At 40.2% G+C, this 17,325-nt stretch overlaps 1 protein-coding gene across 4 annotated transcripts in view; it reads left to right on the forward strand.

The window, feature by feature from the left end:
* cacnb4a (calcium channel, voltage-dependent, beta 4a subunit) overlaps window positions 1-17,325 on the forward strand; it is a 281,947-nt gene that overhangs the window by 248,319 nt on the left and 16,303 nt on the right. For all 4 annotated transcript variants that reach the window (XM_078403347.1, XM_078403344.1, XM_078403345.1 and 1 more), the window contains 3 exons: window positions 53-111; window positions 1,029-1,138; window positions 15,174-15,325. In XM_078403347.1, the coding sequence (XP_078259473.1) occupies window positions 53-111; window positions 1,029-1,138; window positions 15,174-15,325 (321 nt within the window). The remainder of the gene's footprint in view (window positions 1-52; window positions 112-1,028; window positions 1,139-15,173; window positions 15,326-17,325) is intronic.

Below are 17,325 nucleotides of genomic sequence, written 5' to 3' on the forward strand. Positions count from 1 at the left end.
GAATTTCTCATTTCTCTGCATACTTTCCTTGCCATCTTTTCTTCCTGCACAGGTGACAGACATGATGCAAAAAGCACTCTTTGATTTCCTAAAGCATCGGTTTGATGGGAAGTAAGTGGAATCCCACCTCACATTTATTTTCCAGACCTTGCGATTTGTCCCTTGTCATTGTGGAAAAACAAAATGGAGATTTTAAACTTGCAGAGTGTCTATGTGAAAATATCAACAAATTATTTCTCTAAAAACATGCATTTTGTGGAGGAGAGTGTTTTATGCAAATTTAACATTTTACTAATGCGCATTATTCTGCAAAGAAAAAGTTAGATTGTGGAGAGAAAAGACTGCATTCTGAAATAGAAGTACAGGTCCACCACCGGTTTTCTGGCAACTTAAAGGCGCCTCCTTTAATCTGGACAAAATTACGAGAGTGCACGAAGCCCCCCCTGGAAGTTACCCCCAAATTATGGTGCCCGATCTCATCCTTATTGGGACTTCTGTGCCGATCAGCGGGTCGAATTTGCCCCCTGCAATTGGGGCTCTGGAATTCTGGCCCAGGCAAAGCTGGCAGATCCATTCCCATAGCCTACTTCCGTGGGCGATCGGCGGGTCGAATTTGCCCCTTTTGTCTGGGGGTCTGGATCACTGGCCCGGCCGAAGCCGGCAGACCTGTTCCCAAAGCCGACCTCCGAGGCCGAATTTGCAGGCCGGTATCTCGGCTCCTCGGCAGCCTAGACAGAGTGTTCTGGTACCGTTGGACTCCTCTCGGAGAACGTGATCTCTGATAGTCCAGCAAAACGGATAGGCTCTGGATGCCGGAAAATCAATGGTGGACCTGTACATCATTGATCAGCAGGCATCTGGACGACAACAGGAATTAAATTTAGATAGACTTAACTATTAGACCATTTCTAACTTGTTGCTTGTTATTCCAGAGGACTGATCAATAAATCAAATGCCTGTGGCAAGTAATAACCATGGTTAGTGAAACTGCTTGACTGAACAGGTATTGCTTACTTTCTTTGTTATAGGATATCAATTACACGGGTGACAGCTGATATATCCCTAGCCAAGCGATCAGTTCTAAATAATCCAAGCAAGAGGACGATAATGGAGCGGTCCAATACACGGTCCAGTATAGGTACGACTTGAATTGATTTGTTTCCTGTCGGCAATTTAACATGCAACACCATTTCTTATATATCTTATAGAGGTGTACAAAGTCATGAGAGGAATAAATCAGGTAGAGGTACAGAGTCTCTTGTCCAGAGTAGGGGAATCGAGGACCAGAGGGCACAGCTTGAAGGAGAAGGGGAAAAGATTTAATAGGAATCGTGAGGGTGGTGGGTGTATGGAACAAGCTGCCAGAGGAGGTAGTTGAGGCTGGGACTATCCCAATGTTTAAGAAACAGTTCCAGGTACATGGACAGGACAGGTTTTGAGGGATATGGACCAAGCGCAGGCCGGTGGGTCTAGTGTAGCTGAGACTCGTTGGGCAAGTTGGGCCACACTGTATCACTCTATGACTCCATTTCAATTTTGATTTTTATTTCTCATAAATGCCTTGGATAGATGTATCATGGAACATTATAAAATGAGGCAGATATTTGGCCCAATGCGATTGTTTAACTTAATTCTACCTTTAAAGAAATATTCCAGCACGTGTTTTTAATTTTTTTTAAAGATTAAACAATGCAAAAATCAATATAAGTGTCCACAAACGTGGGAATTCTGAAATTAAAGCAGTTGTTTAAAAGAGAATTGTGAACAGTTAGGATATGACCAGTTGTCAGAACAGTTTTGATTCCAGCTGGAATATTGAACTAGAAGATAGACACAAAATGCTGGAGTAACTCAGCGGGACAGGCAACATCTCTGGAGAGAAGGAATGGGTGACTTTTCAGGTCGAGACCCTTCTTCAGTCTGAAGAGAGATATAGAAGAAATGAATGAAAGATATGCAAAAAAGTAACAATGATAAAGAAAACAGGCCATTGTTGGGTCTCGCTAGGTGAGAACGAGGGAATGCAGGGGTTACTTGAAGTTAGAGAAATTAATATTCATAACCCTCGGTTGTAAGCTACCCAAGCGAAATATGAGATGCTGTTCCTCCAATTTGCGTTTTGCCTCACTCTGACAATGGTGGAGACCTAGGATGGCAATATCAGTGTGGGAAATAGAAAAGGGAATTAAAGTGTTTAGGAACCAGGAGATCAGGTAGGTCCAGGCAGACTGAGCAAAAGTGTTCAGCGAAATGATTGCCCAGTCAACGTTTGATTTCATCGATATATTAGAGACCACATCTTGAACAACAGATACAGTAGATGAGGTTAGCATACCAGCAAAGGTTATTCCTTGGAAATCTAGGGACCATGCCCTTGTGTTTTTAATTAATGTGCATTTTGAAGCTTATTTTCATTTGATTAATCAGATGAACAGCACTTTAACCTGAAGATAGACACAAAATACTGGAGTAACTCAGCGGGACAGGCAGTATCTCTGGATAGAAGGAATGGGTGACATTTCTGGTCGAGACCCTTCTTCAGATAGAGTCAGGGGAGAGTGAGACACAGAGAGTTGGAAGGGTAAGCTGTGAAAACAAGACATCAAAGGGGATGTAGTTCAAGGAAAATGTAGAATAGATTATTGTTAGTTAGAGGAAGGTGACAACAAAGCATTCAAAGATAAAATTTAATCAGGAGAACAGTCAGACTGGTCGAGAGAACAAAGATGGGGGAGAGATGAAGAGAGAGGGAAAGCAAGGGTTACTTGAAGTTAGAGAAGTCAATATTCATACCGCTTGGTTGTAAGCACTTTATCCTTAACTGGATCCTACTGATTTGTACTTAAAAGCAAATCATCCATCATCAAAGCAGTGAGGTTAGGCCGTATTTAGCAGCATGTTATTTTTACTTTTCAGCGGCATGCGTTGAAAATGCGTGAGGTGCCTTTGCTGCCTCCAGCACTGCAGCAGAAGGATATAACAATGGTTATGTTCGTAGATTAGTAATCGAGAAGTCTACATTTATAATCTGTGAACATGAATTTTATAGATTCAAGAAATTAAAAGTAAATTATTGATATATATCTGGGAAAAAAACAATCTGGTATACGAGTGTACTTCAGGGAAGCAATGTTGCCATCCTTATCTGGGCTATATTGATTCCAGAGAAACTAATGTGTTTGACTCTGATTTGATCCATTCAGTATGAGGCAGTTAGACGTGCAATAACTACCAGCTCTGTCAATGATGCCCATGTGAAAGGATTGAGAAAACAAACAAGGCCAGCAGTGGACGCAAAGTGCTGGAATAATTCAGCAGGTCAGGCAGCATTTCAGGGACATGGATGGTTGATGTTTCGGGTCGAGACCCTTCTTCAGACAGTGATTGATATGTTTCTATAAATATCTATCACCAGCAGTGATTTCTTCCTGGTACCTCTGGAGGCAGTGGAGCCAATATAACCATCACACAGCAGGACACCATCATTTGCAACTGCTAAGTACTGAGCCAATTAGTTCTGCGTGGTTTGTCAAGTGCTGCTGGGTACATGCCTTTTCCCAGCTAACTGAGAAAACTACAGCAGGCTAAAATAATGCTGCATTTCCTGAATCAGCAGTCTTAAACATCTATTTCTTATTTTTAGACTGATTCGAGTGTCCACTGACAGACTGAAGTCTCTGAAGTAATTTTGCAATGCAAATATTAAATTATATTCAATAATCAATGTGCTTCCAAATGGATTTTTTTCTTCTCCAGAGTTCTGAGAAACTACTTGGAATTCAAAGCACTCCTCATTTGTTGGAAAGAAAGTTTACAAAATTAAAAATATTTCAATTACACAAAAGTAAACTGACACAAAAAACTGACACAAAATACTTTCTCTACGGGAAAGACCAGTACATTTTCTCGGATGTATTTTTCAGATTTTACTTTACTAATTTTGATACCCAGCAAAATAAGTTATCTTTTGATCCACAAAATTATTCAAGATGATGAACATTATCAGTTTTGCATTTGTGCAGTGTGCAAATTTTATATCTAAAGTTGTTACGATAAGCTATTCTTTGAATGCTTTGTCAGATTTCCAAGTGACTTGCATTTGCTGTCTCTTGTGGGGAATGCATTGATTCCAATTTCACGCCTGTCAGTATTAATTTCCAATCCAGTCACCTCTAATGCTGTGTGTGCGCATGCACAGAAACTGCAGGTTCTGCATCTCCTTATGTTCAAATGCTCGGCTTGGCTTTAAATATGTTTTGCATTTGATCTCGATTCACCATTTTCTCATCCTCTGTCTGAACAAAACAAAACTTAGTGTTGCTGTAATTGTTGGCATCTCTTCCACCAATATTGGGCAGTAGATTTATTTTACGATCTACACTTGAAGTAGAAATAGAAAAATGGAAAATAAAATAAAAGAATTTGCATCGACAATGGATTGTATTTTATCCATTGTGCGATTCTGTTCCTAAGCAAGTAAAAATGTAATGCAACATGCATGTGTGTTCACTTTACAATTGCTGGAATTATTTGTCTCTGTACAATATTACATTGTGCAGTTAATATCCTGCTCAACTATCTACATGATTCATGCTGTATTCGTTGTTGAGCCATCCTGGGACAGCATTGAATCATTTAAGAAACAGTTGGGTCGTACCTTGGAGGCATCTTAGTATGGATAGATTATGACGGGTCAGTAATTTAAACAAACAGCTTATGATTTCCAACAGTTCCAATCGAAACAGCATTAATGTCCTTATCTCTGCCCTTTCCAAGAATTATCACACAAAGGGCAAATTTGATATTATTTATGCCATTTGGGGTTAACTTGGAAGCACTCTCACTTCTCAGTCAGGATGTAGTGGGTTCAAGATATACTCTAGAGGGGAAAATCCAAGTTGGTACATTAATATAGTATTGGTGAAGTGTGGCTTGTTGGATCGTATAACTTGTTAAACCAATGCCACATGAATGATAACAAAAACAGAACTACCAACAAAATATACTTTCAACACTCAAAAGTCATCAGTTTCTTGCTACAATGGTTTATCAAAATGTATACAACTTTGTACACCCATACAAGTGTGTTAAAAAAATAACAAAGACTAGTCTGAAGGACCCCGACCCAGAGCATCATTTGTCATTCCCTCCACAGATGCTGCCTGACCAGCTGGGTTCTTCCAGCACTAAGTGTATTACTAAAGTATCTGAACAGTTGACTATTTACATTTAACTAAACATAGGTATGCATTTATACATATCTTCAGACCTCTCGACTATACCTCTACCCCACAAGCTGAACTAAATATCCTTCAGTATCCATTCCTGGTACAGATTATGCACATCAATCACTTCTCCATATATGCATTGCATCTAGTGAACTGTGGAAGTGTATAAATGGTGATTATTCTTGAGTTTTCATTTAACTGAGATGAGAAAGTTTCAAACAATGCATTGAATATAATTATTTGGGTGAGACAGAACATTCATGTGAGGCAGAATCTATGATTATGATTGTATCAGATGGAAGGAATCAGGGGAATGATTATTCCTGTTCCCTTTGTTTTTCTGCTCTGGACATTTGGAACAGGTCCAAATTCCAGAAGGTGGTGGTAATGTCTTAATATACAATTCGAAAACCATACTACAATCAAACACACCAGAATTACATCCCTTCCAATCCCTTCACACTGAAGGTGATGTGCATCTGGAACAAAGTGGAAGAGGTGGATACAATTATTACATTTTAAAGACACTTGAACAGGACCTTGGAAATGAAATACATGAGCTAGGCGTGGGCAAGTGAGACTAGCTAGGTTAGGCAATTTGGTTGACATAGATGGGTTGATCCAAAGAGCCTGTTTCTGTACTGTACAGCTCCACGACTCTGTGACAAGTTGAGTCATTAAAATCTCACAGTACGGCACCAAAGAAAAAAACCTGGATGCAAAAATGACTAACCATAAAAGATGACAACTGAAAGGAATTTAGTTATTACAAACTCAATCATCGCACTGATCCTATATCTCATAATTGAATTATTTCAACTCTGCGTAACCATAATTATATTAGTTAACATATTTTCCTGAACATCAGCTGTAACATGAAACCTAATGCAAGCTAATAATACTTATTAACCAACATAGCAATTACATTTATACATTATTTTCAGTATATTTCCAAACACCATAAACTCAGCATTAACATTTAATAAAGTTCTTAAGATTGTCCCCATCTTTGTGTCTCCTCGCTCTTCCCAGCATCTTGGCTTCCACTGAACATTGAATATTTCCTAGGTAGAAACAAAATGCTGGAGTAACTCAACGGGTCAGGCAGCATCTCAGGAGATGTTTCCTTCTCTCCTGAGATGCTGCCTGACCCGCTGAGTTACTCCAGCATTTTGTGTCTACCTTCGATTTAAACCAGCATCTGCAGTTTTTTTTCCTATTGAATATTTCCTCTTCACTCTGTCCCTTCTAAGGTGAGAAAATCATTGCCTCTGCCCTTCTATTTCTAGATTCTTTTCAGTGCATGTAACACAGCCATCACTTTGGCAACACTGTATTGTGCCAACATTATTAAGTCCAGGCCCTAATACGTTCGGGATCTCTAACTTTCATGGCAATACAATCCATCAATAATTCCTCTAGGCATCCAGTTCAATCTGTGCAAGGTTCAGCACATTTAATAACTCTGTGAACAACCGACGTCTTGTGGCCATTAAGCGTTTTTTCAATGCTCCTTCATAAAGTGAAATCTCATCTCTGTAGCAACATTATCTGGTTTGATTGAAATGATCTTGCTTCAACACCTCCTGCAGAATTCATGCCTTCCACCTTATCAGTGGATTTCTGAAACGGCACTACTAACAATCCAACATTCGGGTGAGCGGTCTAGCTTATATCACCCAAACAAATCAGAGCCTCCTTTTCCGAATTAAGGACAGTGAATGTTCACTTTGTTCAGAAAGTGCCAAATCATTGTCAAAATGATTCTTTGAATCTGAGTTACTGAAAATGGACTGAGCTTTTCTAAGTTTTTGTTAATTGGATGCTGTGCTCCATAACTTTGATTTTTACTCATCCTGCTGAGTTTCACTTGCAGCTTCATCATTGACTCCCACCCAAGAATCTCACTGTTCTAGCAGAACAGTACTGGCATCTTTTGTCGCAGCGGCAGCAGAATGAACACTTCCACAGGTTTTTCTGGCAGCACTTGAGCAGTCAACACTGCAATCCACAGCTTTCAAACAATTCTCTTCAGATTGTCTCTCTCTTCCATGTTCTTTGTTGATATTACCAACTTGTCTGTGACCACACTTCTGGTAATATCACCTCCCCATTCATTGCCATGTAATTTCACCATAATCCTTAGATCTTTATCCCACAACAGCGCTTCTATTTCCTCAGAAAGACTAAGAAAGTTCGGCATGTCTCCAACAATTCTTATCAACAGATGCACCATCGAAAGCATCCTATCACAACTTGGTTTTGCAACTGTTTTTCCCAAGACTGCAAGAAATTGCAGAGAGCTGGGGATACAGCCCAGTCCATCGATAAACCATCCTCATTCCCATTGTCTCGATCTACACTTCACTCTGCCTTGGGAAAGCAGCCAACATAATCAAAGACCATTTACATCCTGGTCATTCCTCTTTTTCCCCTTTCCTGTCGGGCAGAAGGTACAATGGTTTGAAAGCACGTAGCAGCAGATTCAGGAACCGCTTATTCCCTGCTGTTATCAAACTACTGAAAGGGTGTAGGACCAATATAACGGTGTAGCACCAATCTCTCAACCTACCTCATTGCACCCTTAGAACAGTTTTTATCTGCACTTTTTCTCTACCTGTAACACTACAATGGTGTGACACTTCAGACTAATACTGAACTCTTACCGAACTGACCGAACGGTATGTAATACAGATCTAATGTGCACTTTGGTATGTTCCGTTTGCACTTCCTGTTGTACTTGTGCTCGCGTATAATCGTATAACTTGAAAGTATAGGAGTTGAGTATAGGAGCAAAGAGGTCCTTCTGCAGTTGTACAGGGCCCTAGTGACACCGCACCTGGAGTACTGTGTGCAGTTTTGGTCTCCAAATTTGAGGAAGGATATTCTTGCTATTGAGGGCGTGCAGCGTAGGTTTACTAGGTTAATTCCCAGAATGGCGGGACTATCATATGTTGAAGGACTGGAGCGACTAGGCTTGTATACACTGGAATTTAGAAGGATGAGAAGAGATCTTATCGAAACATATCAGATTATTAAGGGGTTGGACACGTTAGAGGCAGGAAACATGTTCCCAATGTTGGGGGAGTCCAGAACAAGTGGCCACAATTTAAGAATAAGGGGTAGGCCATTTAGAACTGAGATGAGGAAAAACTTTTTCAGTCAGAGAGTTGTGAATCTGTGGAATTCTCTGCCTCAGAAGGCAGTGGAGGCCAATTCTCTGAATGCATTCAAGAGAGAGCTGAATAGAGCTCTTAAGGATAGCGGAGTCCGGGGGTATGGGGAGAAGGCAGGAACGGGGTACTGATTGAGAATGATCAGCCATGATCACATTGAATGACGGTGCTGGCTCGAAGGGCCGAATGGCCTCCTGCTGCACCTATTGTCTATTGTCTATAACAAGGTTTTCACTGTATCTTGGTACATATGACAATAATAAACCAATATCAACATTGGATATTTAGATCCAATCAGGGCAAAATTCAGGTATGGTGGCCGTTAGTATTCATGCTACCTCGATGCAATGACCCAGCCCTACAAGAGAGCTGAACAGCCATTCCCTGGCAATCAACATTATCATCAGATAATGGTGGCAGATATGATAGTGGAATTGAAGAGGCTTTTGGATGGACACATGTCGGGAATGGACAGATATGAAACACATGTGGCAAGGAAGATTAGTTGAACGTCACATTGTTGTCCAAAGGGCCTGTTACTCTGTTGTACTGCTCCATGCCCTCTGTTCAGAGCATTCACTATAACACCCAGGGATCATTAATGAGCTGAAACTTAAATGTGCTAACAATATACATACGGTGGCACTAAATCAGAGGTTGGGCAGATTGTGGTAAGTAAATAGAACAGATCAGATTGCACCTTTAGTGAGAGAAACAAATTAATGCTTCAGGTTAATCACCTTTCATCAGAATCAAGAAAGTGAGAAAACAAGTATGTTTAAATCTGGAGAGGAGGAGGGGTGGAGAATGCAAGGGGAATGTCAGTGATTAGACAGAGACCAGGATTGTCCAAGTAACACAAATGTTGTTAATGTTGTCTCAGAAAAGGTGATGAAGTCTTGTTAATCATAGCTGGTCTTTTTGGAAGAGTGAAAATAGGGTAAAATGAATGAGGGCAACCAAAGCAAACTAATATTGAAACAGTGAGATATGGAATAAAGTAGTTACTGGAAATCTGACATAGATGAGAATGCTGGAAATATGTAGCAGGTTAGATAGCAGTTGCAGAATAATAAATAAACTGAGTTAATATAGGTGAATCATCTTAAATCAGCAAAACACAAAGTGCTGCAGAACTCAGCAGGCCCAGTGGTATCCGTGGAGGGAATATTAAGGTGACATTTTGGTTCAGGAACCTTCATCTAAAGAAGACTCCTGACCCGAAACATCACCTGCCCATTCTTTCCAAAAATGCTGCCTGTCTCTCTGAGTTCATTCAGCACTTTGTGTGTTTTGCTCAAGATTCCAGCAGCTACAGATTATTGTGAATTCACCTTAAATTGGAATTGGCCAGTTCTATAGGTACTAAGAGGTAAGGCTAATTATTTGAAGAAGTTAAATTCAGTATTTGGTCATGAGTGCTGCCAGCTTAGAGAATGGAATGGGAACTTTACAAGGTCTGGTGGGATGAGATATAGTCAAGATAGCTGTAGGAGTCTGTGGGTTTTAAAGGATATTGGTTGCTAGCGAAATAGAGATGTAAGATCATGGAAAAGCAATGTCTGATAAGAAATGGAATGTCTGATAAGAATGTGAATGTAAGAGCAAGGTGGAAATTAGCAGCAAATGCAATAAAATGTTGTGTTCTGCATGACTGCAAGAAGCAGACCAATTGGGTCATCTGTACATGTGTTATCCAAACGATCTTGGACTGCATCCTCTGTGGACATTCCCATTGTTCTCTCTACCTCACCCCTTCTCTGCAACTTGTTTAGTACAGTTTAATATAGTGCTTGTTTAGTTTAATTAGTACAGGTGTATGGGGAGTGTTTATGGGGAGCAGGACAATGGAGTTACAGTGTTTATGGGGAGCAGGACAATGGGGTTAGGAGGGATCAGCTATGATTGAATGGCGGAGTAGACTTGATGGACCGAATGGCCTGATTCTACTCCTATTCCTTATGAACTTAAAACATACAGGCTGTCCTTGGTTAACAAACGGTTTCCATTTTTACAGAAGTCAGTAAGTTGAGTTTTGCCTTTCTTTCTTATCTGCTACCATTGGGCAGGAGGCACAGTAACCTGTGGTCTTGCACGATCAGGTTCAGCAATAGCTACATTCCTCCAACTCCATTCTTGAACCCACCTGCAAGATCCTAATCCTATCTTGACAATGGAACCCTATGAACCACCTCTTACACTACCATTGACCTGTTTTTTAATTGTGCTTTGCATTAACGTCTTGTTTCTTTGCACTTATTCTTTGTAGTCTTCAGAATTGTATGAGTAATTTTATGGATAATTTAAGTTTCTGTGTGTTTCGTAAGATCATAAGATCATAAGTGATAGGAGTAGAATTAAGCCATTCGGACCATCAAATCTACTCGGCCATTCAATCAAGGATGATCTATCTCTCCCTCCTAACCCCATTCTCCTGCCCTTCTCCCCATAACCTCTGGCACCTGTACTAATCAAGAATCTATCTATCTCTGCTTTAAATATATCCACTGACTTTGCCTTCGGTGGCAAATAATTCCACAGATTCACCATCCACTGACTAAAGAAATTTCTCCTCATCCCCTTCCGAAAAGAACACCCTTTATTTCTGAGGCTATGACCTCTAGTCCTAGACCCTCCCACTAGTGGAAACATCCTCTCCACATTCACTCTGTCTAAGCCTTTCACTATTCTGTACATTTCAATAGGGTCCCCCCTCATTCTTCTAAACTCCAGCGAATATAGGCACAGTGCCGTCAAATGCTCATCATATGTTAATCTACTCATTCCAGTTTGTCTGAGTCTATGTGCCTGTGACGCTGCTGGAAGTAAGCAAGATTATTATTCTACCTGTATCTCATCATATTTGTCAATATGACAGTAAACTTGATGTGACTTGAAATACACAAAAAAGTTGATTGGTATGGCAATCATATCTCTACCGTACTGTCATGCATGGCATCAAAAGCACATGAGAACTGATAAGAAAGAATGATTACTAAAAGTGGGGAGAAAGAGAGAAAAATAGTTCTGTTGTTTATTGGAAAGAATGGTTGTACATACATCAGACTTTAATAATGCCCCAGGAGCTAATTTGTATTTAGGCGTGTCCATAAGTCAGGTATACCTAAACCAGAGATGGCCTGTACTTGTTTTCCCACTTTTCCAGTTGTAATATAAGGCCAACAGCCTGAAACCTTAAATCTGTTTCTCTCTCCACAGACTCTGCCAGAGTTGCTGAATATCTTGAGCACTTACAATACAATACAATACAATATATACAATACAATATATCTTTATTGTCATTGTACAATATTGCTTTTATGTCAGATTTCCAGTAACTGTAGGTTTTATTTTTAACTTTTCAATTACTTAAATGAACAATTGACATCCCGACAACCCAGAACCTTTCCATGATCTTCAAAATTAAAGTCAGAACTGTGACTGAATAATCTTCACTTTTCTGGATGAGTGCGGTTTACATAACGCTCAAGAAACTTGATTTCAAACCAAAGCAAGAGTCAAGAGTGTTTTATAGTCATACGTCCCAGATAGAACAATGAAATGCTTGCTTGCAGCAGCACATTATATTGTAAACAATATAGTACAATGTGCTGCTGCAAGTAAGATTGCTGTAAGTATATTATAAACAATATAATAAACAAAACAAAAAAGTTCAGTGTGTATATATTGGGTCCCTCGTGATCAGCACTCTACCCACTTTCCTATTCACTCCACTGCTGTGGCACCATGAATGCAACACCTCCCAAATCTATAACCTGGCTCACCTAGTAGTACTATTGAAAGCAGATCTATGCAAGTCATTCACTGCAAATTCCCCAGAGTTTTTCTAATCGCCCTGGCTTCCTTTAATGTTATTAGGTCTTCATATTGGAATTCCTCCCCCCCCCCCCCCCCCCCCCCTTTCTGGGAGTACCTTTATCATAAGGATTGCTGTGGTTCAAGAAGGTTTCATGATACACATATTTCATAAATGTATGAAAAATAAACTTATTCAAAGTATTTTGATGTGCATTCCAAGGTGCACTACAGCTATCTCCTTTAAGTAATTATATAATTCCACAACAATAACTCACAACTATACTGTGCTTTTAAGATGTCAAAATATCATTTAGCAGGAGTGAGATTAATATTTTTTTTTACAATTAACCACATGAGATATGTGGGAGATGATCAAAAACTCTGTCGGAGAGATTTCAATGAGCATTGAAGGGGAAAAGAGAGCTAGAAAGGCGGAACGGTTTTCAAGAGGGAATTCAAACCCTCAGTTTTGGGAACAAAGCGTATGGATGCTAATGATCAGGAGGGATGATCAACAGGGTTGAATTGGAGGAACACACAGATTCAGGAGTATTGCAAACCTGTGGGATATTAAAGATGGAGGGGTGGGGGGAGAGAGAATTTTCACAACAGTGAAGTTTGAAATTGGGGCACAGCTTTTCCAGCATAGATCAGCAGGTATAGAGGTGACTGATAAATAGAACATGTTGCATCTTATGACACAGGCAGAATATTTTGGATGATGTCGTAAAGTTATCGTAGCGACTATTCAAATCGTCAATTCCAGGGGTAACAAGGGCAAGGTTGTACACTTGAGCAGCGTTTGACCTGAGGCAGGCTGGAAATGGCCATTGTTATCAAGGTCTAATCTAATCAAAGGTGGAAGCCAGATATGTTTTGAAATACGAAGACAGACATAAAATGCTGGAGTAACCCTTCTTCAGACTCGACCTGAAACATCACCTATTCCTTCTCTCCAGAGATGCTGCCAGTCCCACTGAGTTACTCCAGCATTTTGTGTCTATCTTCGGTTTAAATCAGCGTCTGCAGTTTCTCCATACACAGATTTTGAAATACAATGGGTGACGTGTGGCTGGCATGCTGTGGCTGGGTGATTGGGGTGGGAGGATACAGCAGCACAGTCAGTAGTTGAGGCAGTCAAAAATGATTGAAGGACAGAAGGAAGTATTTTAGTCTCGATTCTCTGCCACCAAAGTGTTTGGATCAGGCATGATTGACTACTGCTTCTTTTCCTGCCCATCAATTTCATATGTTCAACTGCTGTCAATCACGTGCAACGTTGTCAAATGTTCACTAATCTTTCCTGAAATGCTTCTATTTCCAGCTGAGGTGCAACATAGTTTGCTCTCGAAGGGAATGATTAAATGTTAAAAGAAAATGCAGTAAGCCGACGCAACTTCAAAGCTTGGATCTAATCCACTAAGCGCAGAGCAGCATGAAGCAAATTCATACAATGAAGATTTAGAACGGTCCCATTTCAAAATTCTAACATGGAATCTGCAGATGGTCTGTAGTGTAAATCCACTCTAAGTTTCAGCTTTTCTGATAAGTCTAGGCATGCCTGCATAGGTTAAAATTATTAAAGCAATATAATTTCTACATACCAGTAAATGAATATAAATTGTGTGGCCAACCATTCTCATATGTAATAAAATCTCTAGCCATTTTAACACTAATGGCTGACAGATTACACAGTAAATATATATCTGCAAACTGAAATTCCGATTTCCTCTTTTAATAATTCTTATAAGCACCAAAGAATACTATCAGGAATGAGTGAGCTCAAATCCTCTGGATGAGAGGTGAAGGATAATGGTGGCGAGACATTTATTTTAGTGGGTTGTGATTAAAAGAGTACAACTTGGTCTTAAAGGAGGTGTTGCGCGAGAGAACAGTGAAGAGTGGATATTATCCACTAGAACTTTTGAGATGGGAAATATGCTGAGATTTCTAAGCTTCAATGAAGAAGTTTCAATGAAATCTGTCTTATATTTTTTAAGTTATTCACATTTTAAAGTTTAAATCTATCTCCTAAGCAGGGAGGGGGGAAGGATAAGGGGGGTTGAGGGGGATGGAATGGGGGGGAGGGGAGGGGAGGGTGGGAGGAGGGGAGGGAGGAGGGGAGGGAGGAGGGGGGGAGGAGAGAGGGGAGGAGAGAGGGGGGAGGAAAAGGGGGGAGGGGGAGGTGGGAGAGGAGAGGGTGCTGAACTAATGCAGCAGAGGTTTGGGCCCAACGGGTCCACTTGGTCTAGTGATCAAATAAAAGTTTAAGTAACTCAGCAGGTCAGGCAGCTTCTCTGGAGAAAAGGAATAGGACCTATTCCTTTTCTCCAGGGATGCTGCTTGACCTGCTGAGTTACTCCAGCTTTTTGTGTCTGCCTTTGGTTTAAATCAGCATCTACAGTTCCTCTCTACACAATTAAAAGTTTAAGTTTTGTTTAGCTTATTTTCTTGAGTATTTAATCTTTTCCATTGTTATTGCTGAATTGAAAAATCACAAATTTTATGTTTTTAACTGTTTACTTCATGTTTGTTATTCTCTCGGTAGCTTTGACTTTCGGAGATGTTTAAAACTATTCAGTGTCCTTCATAGCTTTTACAAGTAGCAAAGCTATGGGGGGTGGGGGTGGTGACATTAGGGGTAAGGCTTTGGCATGTGTCAAAGCTTCAGGGGCATTTCAGGATCTCTGCAGTGCAACATTGGAGGCCCTCTGGCTAATAGGATCACACTGACAATTGGAATTTTGTGGGACAGCAAAGTAGGCCCTCCCCATCTAAGCATGGTCCAAGTGAAACCATCCATGGCAATTTGAGTCAGATTGGGTCCACAATTTCAAAGGTTTATTTTTAATTTGAGTCCTTGGATATGCAAGCAAATGAAACTGAATTAAAACATTTTATAGGTGAGTTCAAGAAACTAAACTGATTTCCCCACTTTTTCTTTCACTAGCTGAAGTACAGAGTGAAATTGAGCGGATCTTTGAGTTGGCCAGAACTTTGCAGTTGGTTGTTTTAGATGCAGACACCATTAATCATCCAGCCCAGCTCATCAAGACCTCGCTCGCACCAATCATCGTCCATGTTAAAGTTTCTTCTCCAAAGGTAAAATACATCATTCCTAAATAGGTTGTTTAACTGTATTGCTCCATATAACAATAAAATGTTTTACATTTTTTTAGTGTAGCTCAGTTGCAGCCCAGTTCATCTCCATCAAGGTGTGGGGTGGCACAGTGGAGCAGCTGGTAGAGCTGCAGTCTTACAGAGCCAGAGATTTGAGTTTGTGCCTGATCAGGACTGCTGTCTCTGTGGAGTTGGCATGATCTCCCAGCCACCATGTGGGTTTTCTCCGGGTGCTATGTTTGTCTCCCACATCCCAAAGAAATGTGAGTTTGTAGGTTAATTGACCGCAGTAAGGTGCCCCCAAGTGTGTTGGGAGTGTGTGGGATTGTGGGATAACATGGAACTAATGTGAACGGGTGATCGATGATCGGTGTGCACTCGGTGAGTCGAAGTTCCTGTTTTTATGCAAAAAGATTCTCAATCAGAGGTGAAAGTCATTTGGTATGGGCTAGTATGATGTACTAGTAAAAACTAGTAGTTGTGGTATGACCATGCTGGCAAGGAATATATACCAGCTTACCTATAATAAATATAATTTTTTTTTGCCAACACTTGCCATACCATGCAGATCCGAAAGCATATCTAGCCATCTAGATCTAGAAAAATCTATATTTTCTAATCTTTTTATTGGTTGACGCACATGTTAAAGATTTCATAGTACTCTGAAGAAAATTATAGAGTTGATTGAACAAATAACAGACCACACAACCTATTGCTGTTTGTTGGACAATGGCTAACATAATGTGTCTTTGTAACCACAATTCATAATAGCTTGGGGTGTTTCAGTAACCGAGTGCTTAGTAACAGCCTGCTATTGCTAATTGTTATTGATGTTGAAAATAAAATTTCCTTAGCTGAAAATATTTTTGAAGAATAATCTACAGAGCAAGATAATAGATTCAACACCACTGGATTTATCCAAAACAGAGTGGTGGAGAAATTTATCTTTGGTTGTTTATTGCAAACACATGCAAAAAAAGCAGCCACTGGTTTTATTTGACTCTTGTAAATTCTGTTCAATTGACTTCAGCCTTTCTAAAATGAGTATAACCAAAAAACAAAATGTTTACACAACTTAAGTGCAAGTGTCCAAACATTCTCTGTCCAAATTTAATAAAGTGATTAAGCTGTGAGAGTAGTTTAGCGCATGTGTAATGCCCTTTCCTATTTTCACAGAGGAAATGTCCATATTTTGAACCAGACATAATGATTTGATGCAATAAAGTGGCTTGTCAGGGGACCTCAGAAGCTGTGAAGAATCAAGCATTTTACATATATATAAAATATATATATATAAAACACATACATTGTGATGTGAGAGTCAATGTGTCAAATGATAGGCTTTAAGAGCAGTCAGGGTTACCGTCGAAGAAGTGCTGAAGGTACTGTCGTGTTTGACAGTAGACAAATCTCCAGGGCCCGATCTGATATGTCCGAGGACATTGTGGGAAACTAGAGTGGAAATTTCGGGAGCCCTGGTTGAAATTTACGAGTCGTCCTTAAATACAGGAGAGGTGCTGGAAGACTACAGGGTGGCAAATGTTGTACCCCTTTTCAAGAAGGGCTGCAGGGAAATTGCTGGGAACTATAGGCCGGTGAGCTTAACATCTGTAGTTGGTAAGTTACTGGAGAGTATTCTGAGGGATAGGTTATACAGGCATTTGGATGGGCAAGTGCTGATTAGGGATAGTCAGCATGGTTTTTTACGTGGGAGGTCGTGTCTCACAAATCTGATTGATTTTTCTGAAGACGTAACCAAAAAGGTTGATGAAGACAGAGCTGTCGATGTTGTGTACATGGTCTTCAGTAAAGTGTTCAACAAGGTTCCGCATGGTCGGCTGCTCTGGAAGGTTAGATCGCATGGGATCCAAGGAGAGATAGCTGAATGGATAGCAAATTGGCTCCATGGAAGGAAGCAGAGGGTAATGGTGGAAGGTTGCTTCTCAGACTGGATGCCTGTGACTAGTGGTGTGCCTCAGGAT

Source organism: Rhinoraja longicauda, chromosome 8, assembly GCF_053455715.1.
Source record: "Rhinoraja longicauda isolate Sanriku21f chromosome 8, sRhiLon1.1, whole genome shotgun sequence".
Lineage (NCBI taxonomy): Eukaryota > Metazoa > Chordata > Chondrichthyes > Rajiformes > Arhynchobatidae > Rhinoraja > Rhinoraja longicauda.